At 33.2% G+C, this 19368-nt stretch overlaps 1 protein-coding gene across 2 annotated transcripts; it reads right to left on the bottom strand.

The window, feature by feature from the left end:
• Positions 1-1725: 1725 nt before the first annotated feature.
• On the bottom strand, positions 1726-19200 carry LOC148619673 (pentatricopeptide repeat-containing protein 1, mitochondrial-like). 2 transcript variants are annotated; one of them, XM_088579833.1, is made up of 9 exons: positions 18986-19200; positions 15685-16529; positions 13376-13496; positions 12365-12505; positions 10173-10490; positions 6963-7643; positions 5865-5981; positions 3772-3954; positions 1726-2091 (listed from the first exon to the last, which is right to left on the bottom strand). In XM_088579833.1, exons 2-9 carry the CDS (start codon positions 16515-16517, stop codon positions 1924-1926), a joined length of 2562 nt encoding a protein of 853 aa, XP_088435959.1. In that variant the 5' UTR covers positions 16518-16529; positions 18986-19200; the 3' UTR covers positions 1726-1923. The 2 variants fall into 2 exon arrangements, with proteins under 2 accessions (XP_088435959.1, XP_088435958.1); XM_088579832.1 differs by lacking the exon at positions 18986-19200 and adding an exon at positions 18720-18944.
• Positions 19201-19368: the final 168 nt, after the last annotated feature.

Here is a 19368-nt window from a genome sequence, read left to right as displayed (position 1 = left end):
CAAAATTTGAAATTGATCTTTTAACTTGTCATGGTAAAGCAGTGTCAAAATGTAGAATGTATCTATGCAAGCATGGCTAAAATAAAATACTTTGCAGGGTGCAACTTGATACAACCGCAAAGGTCAACCCTGAACAATTGGGGCACTTATGGACACAACATTCAAGTTTAATACAGTTAAGAGTTTGGATTGTGAATAAATGATTGATATAGAATAAGATTCTGATACAGAATGAAACTATTAAAACAACTTTAAATTCCATTTAAACATTTCCTTAATTTTACCAGATATCCACAACTAAAAATCAAACAAGAGGTTACACGCTACTTTGGACTAAGAATACCTCCACTCAACCTGGGAAAGGTAGACACTGAGGCAATTGGTAAACAGGAAGTAGATGAGCGAGGGCCCTGAAAGGAGGAAACATGGTACAAGTCCTCATGCAAAAGCAATATACCAAATATCTAAGCATTCCCTCTAAAAAACTGAGAAATCTTGCCCGTTCACTGATATGATCATAATATCAAAGATTTGTCCCATGTGGTCTTACATAAATGAAACTTCTAGTATTCTTCAACTGGCTTGGGGGCTATATTGCAGTCACCTTGTTAGTCCATCTGTCTGTCCATATTCCTCTTATTTTATGGCACCTTGCGGTATAATTTCAAAAAGATCTCAAATTGTCATCAGGACATCAGGAAAATACTTATTCTGGCCCTTTTTGGGCCCTTCATTCTTTAATGGTTCAAGTCTCAACCCTAAACATAAATTCTGGACTTCCTTTGGTTGTGTGGCACTTTATGTTTGCCAATCAGTCTTACTAATGTCATTGTCCAAACTTAAAAATTAATGCTTGGTTTCTGGCCCCTTTAAGGACCCTCTTTCTTTAACAGTTCAAATCACAAAACCAAAATTCGATCCCAACTCTCTTTTTGTGGAATGACACATTGTGGTAGAATTTAATACCAGTACAGACCTATTCACATTTACCCTTTATTGTCTGAACATAAAAAATGTTTTTTCTAGCCCCTTTTTGGCCTTCATTCCAAAACAGTTTATGTCACAACCCCAAACAACTAAGCTTTCCATTAGTGGTTTGGAACCTTGTGGTACAATATCAAAGAGATCCATTCACTTGAAGTCAAGTTACTGTCCAGATACCAGAAAATGATGAATTGTTCTTGGTATCTAATTCCTAAATGGTTCTAGTCACAACCACCAAAATCCATCCCAGCATTCCTTTTGTTGTATGACACATTGTAGTACAATTATAAAGAGTTCTGTTCACAATTATTTAAGTTATTGTCTGGGTATCATGAAATGCCTCTTTCTGGCCCCTTTTTGTCCCCTAATTCCTAAACAGTTCAAGTCACAACTCCCCAAAATCAATTCTAGGCTTCCTATTGTGGCAAGGTGCCTTGTGGTATAATTTCATATGATCTATGCACTACTACCAAGACATCATGAAAATTCCTGTTTCTGGTTCCTTTTGGTCCCCTAATTCCTAAATGGTTCTATTTACAATCCCTTTAATCAATCCCAGACTTCCTATTTTTGGTATGGCACCTTGTGGTTATTGATTGAATGTGTAAGTGTCTATGGACGTCAATGACGACAGCATGATACCATTATAAAACCACAAAATGCAGACAACTGATTTGCCAGAAGAATGGGATGCAAACCTGAAGTAATTTTTATGGATTGATCCTTAAAAATGGAATCATACACATTACCAGCTTTAATCAAATGGCTTTTGGTAGATTTCACATATATAAAATAATTACAATGTTTCAAACAGTTTTCCTGTCATTTCTTTGCAAGTGTTTTGTCCTGCCTTGTCGTTGCTAGTGTCTACAATTTATATGGTTAGTTTCCATTGTTCTGATTTTTCTTTGCTCACGTCTACATTCTACATTTTCATGGCTATTTCTTTTGTTCTGCCTTTTCTTTGGTAGTGCTTCTAAATGAAGACCAAGGATGATCAGGAACTTCAAGGTCCATATTTCGTAGCCATGACTGATAAAACATCTTGAATTCCTCAAAACTACTGTCAAGCCTCTTTAAACTTTCATCAGCAGATTGATTCTTTTCCTGTAAAAGAATTCAAACAAATAACAACCTTGGCAATTTTATGCAGGTATAATACATACGAGACAGGTACAACATAGAAAATTGCCAAGGAAGCTCTTAACCTATTATGGAACATGTCAAACACACTGTTAGTACTTAAGAATTTCTGGCATAGAAGGAATGATATAGAAGGGACTTTTAAACAGGAATTGCTCAAAATTCTCTAACATATTTCAATTTATAGGGAGTGTATTTACCAACAGAAAACAAACTCTAAACCTTTCACTTTACTACAACTGTACTAACTTTAATGATTTAAGTTCTACATCTAGATGTATGATATTTAAAGAGCTGCACTTAAGAACACAATATGCTAATCTCATAAACCAAAGCCTCCATCTTGAAATTGGAAACAGTATTAGATGAGGACATCAGGAAATTGCAAGTAGAATTTTTCCCAAGATCCTTCAGCAACAAATTAATGTGGCAATCAATTTCTGTAATATGGCAACAAAATGTCAAGGCATATTTTCAGGATTTTCATACAAAGACTTTTATACACCATACAATATGGTATGTTATTTCCACCATCTTCACAATAGAATTACTTTTTTTTATATCAAATTTTAGCAGCAATTGACAAATGGGTTAGGAACTGAACATGTAGAACTAATCTGATTTTTTTTAAACTTTCATTAACATTTAATATGCACAAAGTTTCATGGACCCTCTTCAAATTTGAAATCCTTGATTTTCCAGTTTTGTTTTCATGTCCTTTCAAGAATTTCAAACACCTATGTGGAAAGCCTGAAATTACCACATAGCAGGTGTAAAATTTAGTACATTTTGGGCAAAAAAGGTTTCCAACAAATTTTGGTGTTCCGTTTTTTTTGGTGCACAAAGCCCAGAGTAAATTTTTCACAAAATTTATTTTGGTATTTTCAGACAGAGGGCAAAAACGTGCCAAAATTTGACTCCTGTGAAAGTTACTCGCTATAAAGTCGAACTTCACTTGCTCGAACTCGGATGACTCAAATACCCAAGTTGTCGAACACAATTTAAAGTACAAAACTTTTTTCCTATATAATGAATATAAACAATCTTGGATTTCTCAAACATTCAAACTGAACTGTTGGTCCTTTCGGTAATATGTCTTTGAGAATAATTCTCACTGACTCAAACTCGTCAGTCATTTTGTCTATTTGGGCCTTAAAAGGTGTGAAAAACTGAAACCCTATCATTATTCAAAGTGTCATTTCAATTAATTACAGGTAATATTTAATTCATCACTAATTGGTAGCTTTAATTAATGTAACATAGTACTGATTGAAGTTTGAGAAAGTCGACATAATGAAAGCATCAAAGAAAAATAGATGAAAACAAATTATTGACTAAAGAACTCTGAAAGTTTTTGAAAGCAAACATGGCAATTTTATTGTCCATAAATCAACATGACTTTCTGAAAGCAAATGAAAAATATCCAACTAACAAAACTTAGTAGGAAGTAAGCAATTTCTCATGATAAAGTCGAACTGGGAATGGCAAAAAAATATACAAACATTAATTTCTCTAACTTCTGATAACTCAAACACAATTCAATGGTACGTTAGAGTTTGAGCTACCAAGGTGTGACTGTACAATATATAGCAAGGTGTGACTGTACAATATATAGCAAGATCATTAGTTTTTTTCATTACTAACCTTGTATAAAATTAAGTTTCTAGCTTTGATAAGTTGACTTTCAATGGTTTGTAGAATTTTTTGATTTGGTTTAAGTCCATCGGCAGCCATCATCTTCAACAGAACCATCTTGTAATTGAAGTTATATTTGCTGGCATTCACCAAAGCCCCATATACTACTATGTTTGGACTCAAGTCTAAATTCTGAAATGTAGTATTAAAACAGAGATGAAAATAAGAATAGCTATATCTTAAAAGTTATTGTTCATTAAGACACAAAGATTACACAATCTACTGGAGGTCTTCAACATGGAGTGGTATAAGCAAGATAAAGGCTTTGCCAATGAGGAATGCTATTTGCACTGAAATATCATATAACTTTGTTAATAATGCACCATTATGCTGTTATATCCCTGACAGCTCAGCCCCAATGGGAATATACAGCACATGATGTGTGTCTGTGTTAAAAGTTCAAACAATCAAATTCAATTGGCCTGGAAAAAAAGGCAGATAATAAAGCAATTTCTAAGCAGACTCAGTCAGTATTTCTATATTGTTCCAAATACCTTGTGAAAGTACTTGACTCAGCTGCCTAAAAATGAAACAAGAGGCTTCCAGGAGCCTGAATCGCTCACCTGGTTGAATTTTGCCTCAAAGAAGTTGTCCAACATTTTTGACTCAAGAAAACTTTGATAGGACTTATCATAAGGATCATTTCAGTAAATGAAAGTCTAGATCTATCATAGTTTTCAAGACATTGGCTGAAAACTGTAAAAAAAAGAACTGTCATTTTCCTCTGTCAAGGGCAATAACTCTTATAAGTAGGCGTCTGACAAATTTTATACCTGAAGACTTTTGTAGTCCTAAAAATAAGGATCATTTCAGCTATTGAAAGAATTTGGCTAAACCTAGCGGTTTTGGAGATATAGGCGAAAAACTACTGTCTGACCCCTATATTCAATGTTTTTCGATGGATCAAAAATCCCCACTTCAGTTCTATGCAGGATACCCCAAGGAACATTCATACCAAGTTTGGTTTCAATTAGTACTAATTAGTACTAAGTAGTTTCAGAGGAGAAGAGTGATGGCAATAGCTCACATGGCCTTCGACCAGGTGAGCTAAAAATGGGACTACACTGTACAAAACTGTCACTCATCTGACAGGTAACCATAACTTAACAAATTAAGAACAAAATGTTTCACACTACAAAGCTTGATACAACCAAAGAGGTTGAATCCTGCATAGTTGAGACTCAAATCCCAATTTGATACAGCTCCTAATTCTGAATGTGATGTTTGACTAGTTTTGACCAAAATAAAATGCTTCATAAACTTTTTGCATTTAGACATAAAAAATAAGAAATTCATATTGGTCCTTAATTTCTCAAAGATAAAGGCTACAACACTTTCTATCAAAATATTTTTTTCTGTTGTATAGAACTTAGTGGTACAATTTCATAGATACATTCATATTTACTAAAGTTATTGTGTGTTAACCAGAAATGTGTTGGTTTTTGGCCCCGACATCAATCACACCTTGACTTTAGTGGTATAAAAACTTGAGATACAATTGCATGGAGATTCATGGACTTATATTTATGCTATATAGTCAAGTTTTAAAATGTTTTTTTTTACCACTTTTGACCTCTATTTCTAAAAATTAAAGGTTAATTTTTTATAACCCCAAAATTTACCAAAGCACTTCTTTTTATGGTATGGAACCTCATGGTACATACACAAGCAAATGTGCCACATATGAGAATCATATGGTTTGCATCATATGATTATCATATAAATCAAGCACCATATGATAATCATATGTTTCGGTATACATATGATTATCGCATGATTATCATATGATAATCATATGTTTTTCACAAACATATGATTGTCATATGTTTTTAAGCCCAAATTACATATGAGAATCATTTGATAATCAAATGACTATCATATATTAAATATCATATGATTGTCCTATGATTACCATATGATTATCATATGAATCGAGCACCATATGATTATCATATGTGGCACATTTGGCTGTGTAACCAGAAAATTATCATTTTGTTATTTAATTTCAACCAGTATCCCAGATCTCTATTTGAAATACTAACCCTTATTGTTGTAATTAACTCCATCCCATCTTTAAATGAGGTACAAGTCAGTGCTAGGGCTGAGTATACTCTCATATTACATACAAGTTTCTTCCTGTTGATAATTCCAAGTACATCCTGAAATCAGTACAGTTATTATATAAAAGCAAAACACAAAGCATGGTACTGTTTAAATATGGAAACTTTAGAAATTTAGGATATTTTTTTCTTTTAAACCTAAAGACCAAATGATAGTGCATTAATGGAACATTAAGTGTGATACCCTGTCACATAACGGTAAAAAAAGAGGGATGGCAATATTTACTTGCCTAATTCAAAAACTATATTCAGGACTTTGCTTAAAACATGAAAAATTAAACTTTATTTTATGGACCAGTGGGTTTTGGTGAATTACACACCCTATTTGTCAGAGAATTTTATGCAATTAAACTGGCTATGCGATTGAACGAAAGGCAATGAATCAGCTGATTTTCACTACGTACAAGTGTGACATTACATCACGGACGACTGGTTAATTGTACCATTTTAATTTGTTTACTTATGTAGCTTACATGAATAAAAGTTTGATTTGAAGTGTGTTGTGTGTTTTTTTTATTGTGCAGATGTATATCCTAGTGTTTTTATACTGTCTGTACTTCCGTAACTATTCATATTTTTTATTACCTACTTTGAGAATCACGTGGTGTGAATCAAATTTACATTGGAGTTTTATTCAGTAAATTAAACCAAGTACATGATGGACAAATATTTATTTCCAAAAGAAAAAAAGTGAAGTAAATCATCAGACCTAATGCATTATAATTTTCTTCATCGCTGTAATCCAAAAAAAACTTCATTTTATCGTGTGTATCAGATACAAAATTATTGATCAGTTGTTTTAGTCACATGAACAAGTGTACTAAACAATTGTGCAAAGTTTAAAAAAAAATCTATTAATCCTTTCTCATCTGTCGGGGGACAGACAGGCAACTTTTCAGACGGTATCAAATAATACCTCACCACTTTGAGGCGGGGTCTAATAAGTAAAAATAAACATTTACTTCCAATGAATTAAGTGTAAATTCACAGAAAGCTTAATAACCTGTGATTTAATATTACCTTTGCTCCTGTATAATCATATCTCTTACATTTCTTTAACATAAGATTTGCATAGAAATCTGAATCAGCTTGTACTCCCATGGTGTCCATTATGGTAAGCAGCTCCAGCTCTTCTTCAGGATGAACTACAGATAACATTTGGTCAAATGTCTGTATGTCTGGCTTCACACCATACTTTTCCATGTCCTTAAAAAAACCTTTCATACCTCCCACCATTGCAAATCTATCTTGAGGCGTAGTAATGGTGCTAACAGCAAGTATGTCAGAGAAATTTTCATTGATATTGAGGACATTTGGCAACCGAACATGACTGTTTGTTTTTAAAGAAGAATCCTGTGATGAAATTGCAATATCATTTTCAACACCTACATCAACTATCTGTTCAGCAACTAAACTATTATTTACTCCATCTGAGATGCATTTGTCATTTCTAACGACATTTTCCATGTGAACAGAAGAGTTTCTCGACCCCTTAATCTTCTTTAGTGACATTTCATCCTGCTGTTCAACATCAGTGGTTGTTTTCTTGAAAAACCTTAGAGTGGACGCGGGATTAACTGGTGTTAATAGCTGTTTAACCAGGTTCTGGTCACCTACATTACATTCTCTGATGACTCGTAACATAAGATTGTAAAGTTTAAGGTCTGGCTGAACTCTTTTTATCAACATCCAACGCCATACCTAAAAATATGATATGGTACTTCATATACTGCAGTTAACCATGCAATAGTCCTTTTTTATATCCCTGACTTTGACTTTTTTTTAAATTTTAAGCAAAGGGAAGTAACTATCCAACCTGATAGACTGGTTTACTGTCCAATTGGAGCAATGGACAGCAGTAGACCTCAAATTCAAATATTTGATTTATTTGGGTTGTGGTAAGTACACATACTTAGATAATTTAAAACTTATTTCAAACCATTTAAGTATCACTCCAGATAAGATTCATGAAAAATGTGAGTCATGGTTGGAAAGCCTACATATTTTTTATTTTTAATATCATGTTGGAAATATTATGGTAAACAGAAATTAACATGTGGCTTTTCATAGATAAAAATTATATAAAATGTACTGCAGAATTCAAAATTAAGGGAGATAACTCTGTAAATGACACTAAAATACAATAGAATCTGTTGGATTCTAAATGTGGATTCCCTCCTAAGAGAAGACCGATTGGAATGAATAATTATACAATTTATCATATAGACCTATAAAGCAAATTAATAACACAAATCAAAATATGTAGCCTTTTTTAAAGGTGTATCACATATTACAGAGTTTGCATGATTCTCTCAAAGACTGCCACTTAAGTACTTATGGAAGTGAAAAAAAGTTTTAGTTTCAGAAGATTGGTGGTGGTGATGTGTCCCTTTGAAAAAACTTGCTTAAATGGCTTGAATTCCATGAACACAAATAAGGACTATTGATAATTTGTGTGGTTTCACCTCAAATAGCCCCGTGCAGGTCCGGGTGTTAAAAGAATAGGCCTGCAGCAGCGCTAAGCTTGTCGTATAAGGCGACTAAATAGTGCTCAGAAACCTAGCCGAGGGCTAGGCGCTCTGCCCACAGAGCAACTGGGATGTGTGCCCCAGGTGGTTGAATGGGGTACCCCTGGTGTGTTACATGCTGGGGTTGTCAGGCTATAATACGGAAAACCTGACCGCAAACCATAGTGGTGCACCCTGCTGGGGAAGATGCCACATTCTTCGCACGTTAAAGAACCCTGCTGTGGTATTCGATAGGAGTAGAAACCTTTGCGCTCCGCCACAGGAGGCTAAATTGCCCGACCTTACCCATCCCCCCTTTTTCCAGTGGCAATCAAATTTGTCGACCCTATTATCCTTGTGTCCCATCCTTTTTTTTTTCATTTCATGTTCATTTTATCATCCATTTCATGTTCATCGTCTGAATACAGCTGAAATATTGCTGCTCGGACGTTAAACCCCAACAAACAATCACCTAAAATAATTTTTAAAGACAGAGAGGAATTGATTGGCATATATCTTTTGACAAAAATATTATGACTGGAAACCGTTCAAAATGACAATTTTTTTTTTTTAAATGTAAATATCTGAAAAATGAAGTTAAGTATATATTTACAGCTGAAATTAATTAAATTCCATTATAAGTATTATATTATTTCCTGCCATTTGTCAATAAACAGTTAAATAAGATCTCATATCTACATCATTTCTTTAGGAACAATCATAACATAACAAATATGTATAGTCTACTTAGGAATAAAAATATGATATGGAAGATGTCAAATTTAGTGATTTTGAGGAAAAAAGTAATTGAAAAATTTTTACCGATTATAATTATGCTGCATGCTAAATGGTGGACTTAGTACTCAAGTTCAGATTTTATATTTATCAGAATTTATTCTGGTGTTTTTAGCCAGATTGCTAGAATATTCCAAAATTAGCACCTCACAAAAATTACCTGCCATACAATAAATTATGAATCCCTCCTTATTATTGGAATGATAAATATTTCTCAGCTTGATTTTGTATTTTGTAGATAGTTTTGATACATGTACATGTATGTATTCCTCTTTTTCAGTTCTCCTGGGTCTGGTTTCATAAAAAATGCAATTCAAGATTTTCCTAAAATCCTTGAAATAAAACAAAATGACCTTAAACACAAGGGTTAGATTATTAAATTTGAGATTTTTAAAATAAAACCTAGACCTGGAATCCAAGTGTTTTTGACAGGACTTTAAAAAAACAGCATGTTAAAGAGTTTGACAGCATTAATCTCAGTTTCTACAATGTAGAAAGACCTTTTTATTTCCGACATAATTCCCTCTTTTACAAATAACAAGGTTTAAAGAGTAATCAAGGGAACCAAGGTTATAGCGGTAATCAAAAGAATGTAATCCAGGGACAAAGACCAGACATGGAAAACAGACATACACAACAAAGAACATAAAGTAACTAAAATCATACATACAAAGTAACAAAAGTCAATGAACAACTCGGACTCCACTAAAACCTAGGAGTATGGACCTTGTTCACCAGTAAGGTAAGCATCCTCTGCTTTTCTACAAATACCCACCGAGTTGTTCATAAAAAGTCAAGTCCGGGGTAGATGAAAAAAGAAAGGAAAACTATGACACATTGAACAAATCAGTTTTCATGGTGCAGATGGATGCACCATAAAAATAGTGAGGCATCCAATAAAAGTTGTACTGTTTGTATACTCTCATACCTGAACAGCATACCAGAATCCTGCCTTCTTGTCACTAATGGCAGCCATTAACACATGGCTATATGTCACTGGTGTCAATTTCATCTCATTCTGTAATTTATCAGCCAGTAGATAAGCTGTCCTTGAATCTCCACAAAAGGCAAATGCTTTAATCATAGAATTATACATCTCAGCATTTGGTTTAAAATCTTTAATAGCAAGATCTTCCAGGAGATGTGTAGCTCTCTGTAGCCCATCTTCAGGCCATGGTGAATTGGCACAGGCATTAAACAAACATGAAAAGACATACTCATTTGGTTGTAGTCCTAACTTCTTGTACTGTAATATTATGAAAAACATTTGCTGTAGTTCTAGGTATACCCTTATGCATACAGGAAGTTGATATCAGATAGCAACTTAAATCCCCTATTTATATAAAGCCACATACCAAATTTGAAAGCAATACTTCCAGGGGCAGCTGAGAATGTAGTGATGAAAAATTTCTCTAATCAGTCCATATAGTGAAAATTTGTTAAGCTCCACAAAACAGAAAGTTCATATCAAACAATAGCCAAAATACAACCTATGCCCCATCTATATCAAGCCACATACATGCACCATAACTGAAATTAATCTGTCCAGTAGGAGACAAGATTTTTGTGACAAATTTTACTGGAAAGAATGACGGACAGATGGACAAGGTGATTCCAATACACAACATACTCAATTACTTCTACTTAGATAATGTTCACTTGAATAAAACCTCATGGTGAGTTAAATAAGATGTTGAGATAGTGTAGGTTAAAGCTACCAGGTTAGAATTAAATCAATTATTAAATAAAATAAAAAGCTTCACGAGTGCAGCAAGATACAACGACAGCCAGCTGAACTCTGTTCACTAGGGTCAAATTTGGACACAATATTAGTCTTTGACACATTTTAATATAGGAACATACAGTTCATTATGGACATAACTCATTTGGATACAATATCGCACAATATTTCAAAATTCAATTTAAGTACAGAGTTGTGCTTCTGGGTGCATTCATAAATCATTTTGTACCTCTTATCTCAAAACCAGTAAATAATAGAGTTGTAAATTAACTAAGCATACTGCTTAATGTTCTTGTATTAAGGCCGGGATTTTCATAGGGAATCTAACTAAAAAAAAATCAAAATTTGACCAAAAATAAAAAAATGACGATTTTTTTTTTTTGGAATGGCCCCCTTCTGCCTCTTATACATGTAATTCAAAAACTTAAGAGATATCTGAAGTCTGATTGAAAAATGTAGGAAAAGATTTTCATGAGAAATCTAATAAATAAAGAATTAAAAGCAGACCAGAAATAAATCAAAAGGCATTTAGCAATTAAGATTCTTGATTATTGTGAAAATAGCAGCATACACAGTCAATTTCAAAGATTATTTGATGTAAAATAAAACTGTTTTTCCCAAATAATTTATAATTTTTCTTTCCATAAAAGTTAAAACTGAATTTCAATCTATAATGTTTATCTCAAAGTTATGCATATACTGTTTACATTTAGAACGTTATCTCCAACTGACACTGTCACATGTGGGAAATTTTTATATAAAAGCAAATTTATTATGTAAAAATTCATTCTCAGAAATTATAGTAATTTTAACCAAAATCCTCCCTTATATTTTACATTTTTAAGTGGGAGACTCTAAATTATTCATTGATTTTGTGGGAGTCTCCCCCTAATGTAGAAGGGTTAACAGGTATGGATATGATTTGTAGATCAATAATTAAACAGTAACATTTCACACACCTTTACAAATTGTTTCACTTCAACTTTTACACAACAACTTAAACCTGTCAAAATTAATTTCTATGACATTAAAAAACACTGCTTAAAAAATTATTTTCTAGATATACATAACATTGTTAAAATATAAACACTTTTTTAATCAATTTTGAATTTTCCCACCAATTTTTCTTCGTAAGAACAAAACATGACATTAGGCATACCTTAACTCATACAGGAACTTGATATAGGAGATCTACCAACGTATGCCCAATCTATATGAAGCCATACACCAAATTTGAAATCAATCCAACCATTGGGAACCATGATAATTGCAATGAAATTCTGACAGACAGACGGATGGACATGGTGATTCCAATATATTACCCACATTTCGAGTATAATAAACTTTAAATATCTACAATATTATTAATTACAATATACCATATTAAAGACTTGAAAAGCTTTCTTTGTATAACCAGCTCTGCCCAGTGTAATAAGAAGGGCTGTAAGTACAAAGTTATTTGGCTTCACTCGGTCTTCCTGTAACATCCATACTTCAAAGACTTCTATAGCCTCTCTAACCTAAACAATACAATACAAGAAAAATACAGATCAGTTGCAGAGACATTTACATAGGCAAATCAATAGGAATCTAGTTCCCACTTATCCTCTAAAATTTTGGTTCATAGAAAATCACTGGAAATCATATGATCAAGTCATTTGTCAGAATTAGCTAACTAGAGTCTGTGTAGCAGCAATCAATGGTATGAAACTGTACAAAAGGAAAATAAAACCTTTAAAATGCAATCAGCTTTTCAAGTGTAAGTTTTTGTAAAAATCGAGGAAAATGGGAAAAATCAGAAACATGCATATCAAAACCCCACTGATCTGACAATGTAATTTCACTCATGGGTGCTTTCTCTATTTGAAAAGACCATTATTTGATCTCTGCAACACTGGATTTGCTCAGAATTTTTTTAATAGAATGTTAAAAAAATGAGATTTTTGATGGAGTTATCTGCCCTGGAAATGTTCATTTCCAGTGCATTTCAATGACATTATAACTCAATTCACCAAAATGAGATGGTAAAACTGGTCTTTTTTCCTTGATTCTGATGGTGCAAATAATCAAATTAAACATTCAAAATGGTGGATTTTTTCCTTGTTTCACCCAATGCCTGATTCTTACAGATACAGACACTTAACAACAAAAAAAAAGATGCAAGGAATATAAGCTTGCAGTTTAGGGTCAACATGGTCAAACTAATGACACAACTGGAGAAGAGCAAGTATAGACACAAAAACAAAATTATTGTATGGAACTTTTCTGTAAAATGTGAGAGCCTGAATAACATGTACTATACATGGGGCTTAGGACAAAAACCAATACTACGTAATAAGTCAGCATTGTACAAAATGTTTGAATGTCTATTACATATACATAAAGATTACTTTTCCTTTCTTTCCTAGTTTAAGTATTTTCTTGCCATACCAGTCAGGATTATGTCTTCTCCCAGTCTTCACAAGTCTAAAGTGAGGTTTAAGCTCTACATCCTCTTCCTCATCAGAAAAACTGAAATAAATGGCAGTTTCTTTTCAATCTTTTATATCTGTAATATGTCCCATTAGCAAGTGTCTTTTCATTCAATACCAGTATAAAGGCTACACTTATATTGTACATACTGTGAAAGTACTATTGTTTGTGGGGTACCAATTTTCGTGGATTTCTTGGGTATGGTAAACCACAAAATTTGGTTCCCAATGACAGGATTATTTACTTAAATTGTATGACAGGATCATCAAAACCACAAATTCAAGAACCCACAAACTTGTGCTTTTTCCCAAAAACCACGAAAATTGATACCCACGAACATAAGTACTTTCACAGTATACTAAAAATAGGGCATCAATGAACATTAAGTAACACTCCGCTATGTAATGGTGAAAAAAGGGGAATTGCAAAATGTTTGAAATGATCTTCCTAGAAAACCACATTTTGAATTTTACTGAAAATTAAGCTTATCCAGTATTGTATGGTACTAAACAATTGTGCAAAGTTTGAAAAAAAATCATAGACTAGTTCTGTAGATATCTGGAAACCAACAGTGGAAAGACACATGGATATGCAACTATCGGATAGTATCACAAAATACCTCGCCACTTAGGTGTACAAAAACCACCTATTCTAAATAGTGTACAGCAATCTGGCACACATGTACATGTATCTCAAACTGATTTTAATTCGACTGGAATTAAATAAAAAGGAAATTTGAAACAGCTTTCGAATTTAAGTTTTCTTTAATCAGTTCAAAATTTTTTTATAATTATGGAGTAAGTGCCACAAATATTCAAAGATAACAAAAAAAAATATTAGGAATCACACAAAATAGACACCTAAGTAGCGTTGCACTCTCATCTATATTATATGTTAATAAATATTTAATTTCATATTGGCCCTGTTATAGGTTTGAGGTCTGTCATATTGGTTGAGGCGGTCGTATTGGTCCTGAGGCATTGCTGAGGGCCAATACGGCTGTCGACGCCAATATGATTGACTGAAACCTGTAACGGGGCCAATATGAAATTACATATTTATTGACAATTTTATCAACCAACTCAACTAGATGAATTGTAGAACAGTTGCTTTCATGTTTTAACAAGAACAGGTAGTTTAATTTGCATTATTCAATCTTAAATATCATTTTTGTATTAAATGGAAGATTTTTTTTTGTGTTTCTGCAGCTTTTGGTTCTGGTGATGAAAGTTCATTAAATCCAATTCTAACTCAAAATGGCAGTGTGAAACAAACAGAAGTTATAATGCCTTATTGGCCCAGGTTTGATCCATATTGGCCCCGTATAGATGCCTGATTTGAATTCATATCAATTGGTCAGTTTTTGACATATTTTAACGTATTTTGGGTAGTTGTTAATAAACATGAGTATTATTCACAAATCAAAACCTTTTTTAGCCCCTACAATGGTAATGTTCAGCAAGTCAATTTGGTCTTCCTTTGATTAAATATCATACATGTAATAATCACCCACAGAAATTCCTTTTTTAGTTAAATGGACATATGAGAAAATTTAATCTTTTATCATATATTAAGATTAAATTGCAACTTTTTTGTATATGCATTTTAAGTGATCGTTTAAACCCTGTATCATCTACCCTATATCCCATACCCTATATCGCATATCCTATATTGCATACCCTATATCGCATACCCTAAATCACATACCCTATATTGCATACCCTATATCACATACCCTGTATCACACCCCTAGATCTATATCGCATACCCTATATCACATACCCTGTATCACACCCCTAGATCTATATCGCATACCTTATATCTCACCCCTTAACAGACCATACTTGAAGTATAGTTGAAGTATATGATATAATCAACATGACATGTCGAAATCTGTATCACATGCTGTATCAACACTCGACCTAGATCACCTGAAGTGCTGGTGGCCTATGAGGTGATGTAGGAGTCTCGGGTTGATACAGCATGCAATACAGATTTTGACATGTAATATTAAGTATATGTCATACAATTCAATATTAAGTATGAATAGAAAACTTAATTGTGAACATTTCTCAATTGTTCAGCTAACTAACTAAGGCAATTCTTTAAGTTATTTATAGGAATGATCAACTCTACTCTATTCCATGAACATCACCATCATATGTGTTAAAATATCCACATCCCTGAACCAATTACTTATCAATTCATTGGATTTATGGTTTCTTACCCTTCAAGTTCTTCATCAACATGAGGGACGTCAGAAAGAGTGCCAAAAGTATTTCTCCATCTCTTGTCATGCTGACTGGAATTAAAGTCTTTATCATTCTGTCTCTTAAAACTTGATTTCTTATTTTGACTTTTCTTCAACTCTTGCCAAATGCCACTTCCAGGATGAACAAATTTTGATCTCTGTTCGGCTTTATCCAGACCACTGCCATCAATTTGTCCTGTAGGCTTTAGAGTATTGCTTTTGTTGAAAGTTCCAAATGTATCTTCTTTTGAGATACTTGAAAATGGTTCTAAGAGCACTCTATCCTCCTCTAAATCATTTTCAGACAGCTCCCTTTTATGGCTAACCTTATTAAATCTTTTTCTACTACTTGTATTGTAGTAACCAACCTTTGAGTCAGATAGTTGTTCAGTGTTGTTAACTTGAAGGTTTCCAAAGCTGTCTTCCACTGCTAAGTTTTCAATGTTCTCACTCATTTGTCTGTCTCTTTCCAAGTCCTCTTCTGACAGAACTCTTTTATGTAGTTTAATTTTGTCAGATCTCCCTTCATCACATCTTTCAAAAATATCCCTTTTATTAGCCGTACAATATGTTTTGTAGTTCAAAAGAGAGAAATTGGATTTTCCTAATGACAAAAAGTCTGCGTTTTGTTTAAGATGTGCATCTGAACAACAACTGTAAGGTCTAATGTAATGTTTGACTTGTGATTTAGTCTGGTTTGTACTTATGTAAAGATCAATATCCTGAAAGTGTTTCCTGACATACAGAAGTTTTCTGTAGGTGAGACCACATTTCATAGTATTGAACATCTTAGGTCTTAGTTGAGACATAACTGATGGTTCCTACAAATTTAAGTAATAATAAATGTAAGACAAAACACTTTGCAAAACTGCTTTGACCCTTAATATTCTGGATAATGGACAATCTTAATATGATACGTTGCGTCATGAATACAATATGCAGTACTGTATCTTTACATAAAACCACTTACACGTTTTCCATTGATGTCAATTTGTGGGGATTTCTGATCTTGTGAAAAATGTGGCCACCATTACTAAAAATAGACCATAGGGGTCAAATAAAAAGCCTGTCAATAACTCTTCCTTAGGACCAAATTAGTAGTGTGTGATTTGCTAAGAATTTACATCTATAAGGTCTTTAGTCATAGTTAAACAGTTCTCTAGTAAAAGAGAATAAAATTGTATATCAAATAAAATACATGAGCATCATTTGCATTTACATGATCTAGTATTTTTTCTTTCTTTGTTTTTTTAATACAACTGTACATACATTGACTCTGCCCCTTTTGGACATCATCCCCTGGTGGCTTCGGCATCTGCATAACTGTTTAAATATGCCTAACCCATGTATGTGCTTCACTCATTGGAAGGGTTGTCTTATCATGAGTTAAACATTTTGAACTTGAACTGTTACAAATATTTACAAAGCCCCTTTTCTTGTATTACTTATTTTTGTTACAATCCTCAAGTCTTGGTTTCATGCTAGTATTCAGTCACATGTCTTTGGTTGCTCAGGAATAACATTTGCTTAAACTTTGAGTCTGCACCAATGTGGACAATTTTTGGCATATGAAAGAATGTTATGTAAACTATAATGTCTCTTTAAAGCAAAGACATTTTGTACCATGACATCCAACAGAAATTTCCAGGGCAGTGTTCTCCCCAGGATTTTGGATAGCGCTGTATTCAGCGCACGTGACATGACATTAATAGGTCCCTTGTTTTAAAGTGCCACATCGTATTTTATGTGTAACATTCATTTATAAATAGCCTTTGGTCAGGGTTGAGTTATCTTTGACCATAGTCAAGTTTTGATTGGTTCAGTACAAAGATAATTGTATCTGATTGACACCTTCATTAAATTAACTTGTGACCAGGTGGGGTGACTAAGAATTAAGAACTGCATTCACGTTTCCTGTCATTATTGATTTTTAATACTCATATTAAACTTCATAGTACAGCGCTGTACAGAGGTCAGTAGTACAGCACTTTAAGGGCCTGGGGAGAACACTGTTTCTCTACCAAAGCCGGACATTTTGGCCATATTTCAGACCACAACAATAGTACAATGCCTAAGGAAAATAAAAACTGTATATCATAACAAATTTTACCATTTTGGAAGGTACATGTAATAACAGGGCTGACAAAAATTATTAAAAACCTTAGGTGTTTCTTCGGGGTTTAAAGTTTCACCTTCCTTATATCAGTGGAGAAATGAAAATAATGAATATGGTCACCAATATCAGGCCATTTCGTGAACATAAATTTCCTTTTGATCATGAAAAAATATCTCCAGAGCCAAATCCACTTTTAAAAGGGATTAATAGACGTATTTACACCGATTTCATGTCGACCCATCCCCTAGTTGATCCGTCCCCAATCATAAACTTGATGCATTATGTGTAAGGAATTCATACGATTAAAATATTAAACATAAATATTGAAAATAAATTATCTTATCCTTTTCTATATGTCTTTTCCTAAATTTTTCAATATAAATGAATAGATTACACATGTAAGTTCATAAAATATTAATATAAGACCTAATTGAGTACAGTTTAAAGTGATTATATATATTTACATTACAAAATGAAAAGTAATCAGTCAATTTAAGTTATTTTTTATCGTGATAGAGTTATTATTATCCACTTACTTGTTTTTAGTCAAGATTTTAACAAGTTCTAATCAGAAGCTGGTAGGCAGAGGTTACACATCTACAAGATGGTACCAGCACTGTACAAGGAGTCCAAGACAGTTTTTTTTTCATGTCTTAATTAAGAATTTAGATACCTACCTTGAAAGTGTAATGACTGCAGTCCTAAATAAAATTGTCTGTAAATAGCAGGTTTTGGTATATGACACTAAATTTTACACAAATCAATTCATACAATATAATCATTAGAGGGGACAGAAAACCAGGAGACAGATCATCTGGGGATGCATCAACTTGGGGCAAGATAAACTTGGGGACAGAAAAGAATGGAGACGGATTAACCTGTTATCTGAACCTACCATTTACATTAGTGGATGCCATTGATGAAAATAATATATTTTCCCCGTTGTTTGTGTACTAAATTCTCCTTCAACTTAAAGATTAATGATGTCACAATAGTTAAAATTACATTGTTTCACTGACATCAAAAAGTTATTCAGAGAAAAATCTGGGGTACAGTAATTCGGAGCAAAATGACAAGTGTAAATTCCTATCTTAATATGGCATTTCGATTTACCATAGATCATATAAGTCTTGATGGTAAAGATGATTTTTTTTATGTTACCTGTAACTTCTTGAAATAAAATATAATGATAAATGTTCAGTTTCAGTGCATTTTTTTGAGTTTGAAGGATTTTTGTCTGGGATTTAAATTCTCTGCACGTTTTCATTTTCCAAGGGGAAATTTCTGCAGGGAACTGTAACAAAAATAAAAAAAACACCTATACTTTATACTAATTCGTCCCAATTAACATGTTCATTCGTCCCAAACTTTTTTATGGGGTGCAAGTTCAGCATTCAACTGTCGTGAGTTAATTGAGCCTAAAATATTTAGAGCTGGGTTAATAAATCCGAATCTATGTCAACCCGTACCTTCGGCAACTCGTACCCAACAAACTCGTACCTTTTCCAACCTTTCTATATATTTATAACAAAATAGATAATGCG

The sequence above is a fragment of the Perna viridis genome, chromosome 4 (genome assembly GCF_037379345.1).
Source record: "Perna viridis isolate PV_CMFRI_1.1 ecotype Kerala chromosome 4, ASM3737934v1, whole genome shotgun sequence".
NCBI lineage: Eukaryota > Metazoa > Mollusca > Bivalvia > Mytilida > Mytilidae > Perna > Perna viridis.
This window is presented reverse-complemented; position numbering and strand designations above follow the sequence as displayed.

Excerpts from the sequence above, each read along its gene's own strand:
- LOC148619673 (XM_088579832.1), bottom strand. Across the intron at positions 13,497-15,684 it reads GTTGATGAAGAACTTGAAGG|TTTTTCTGATGAGGAAGAGG; the intron begins GTAAGAAACCAT and ends CATTTATTTCAG. Across the intron at positions 12,506-13,375 it reads AACTAGGAAAGAAAGGAAAA|GTTAGAGAGGCTATAGAAGT; the intron begins GTAATCTTTATG and ends TGTATTGTTTAG.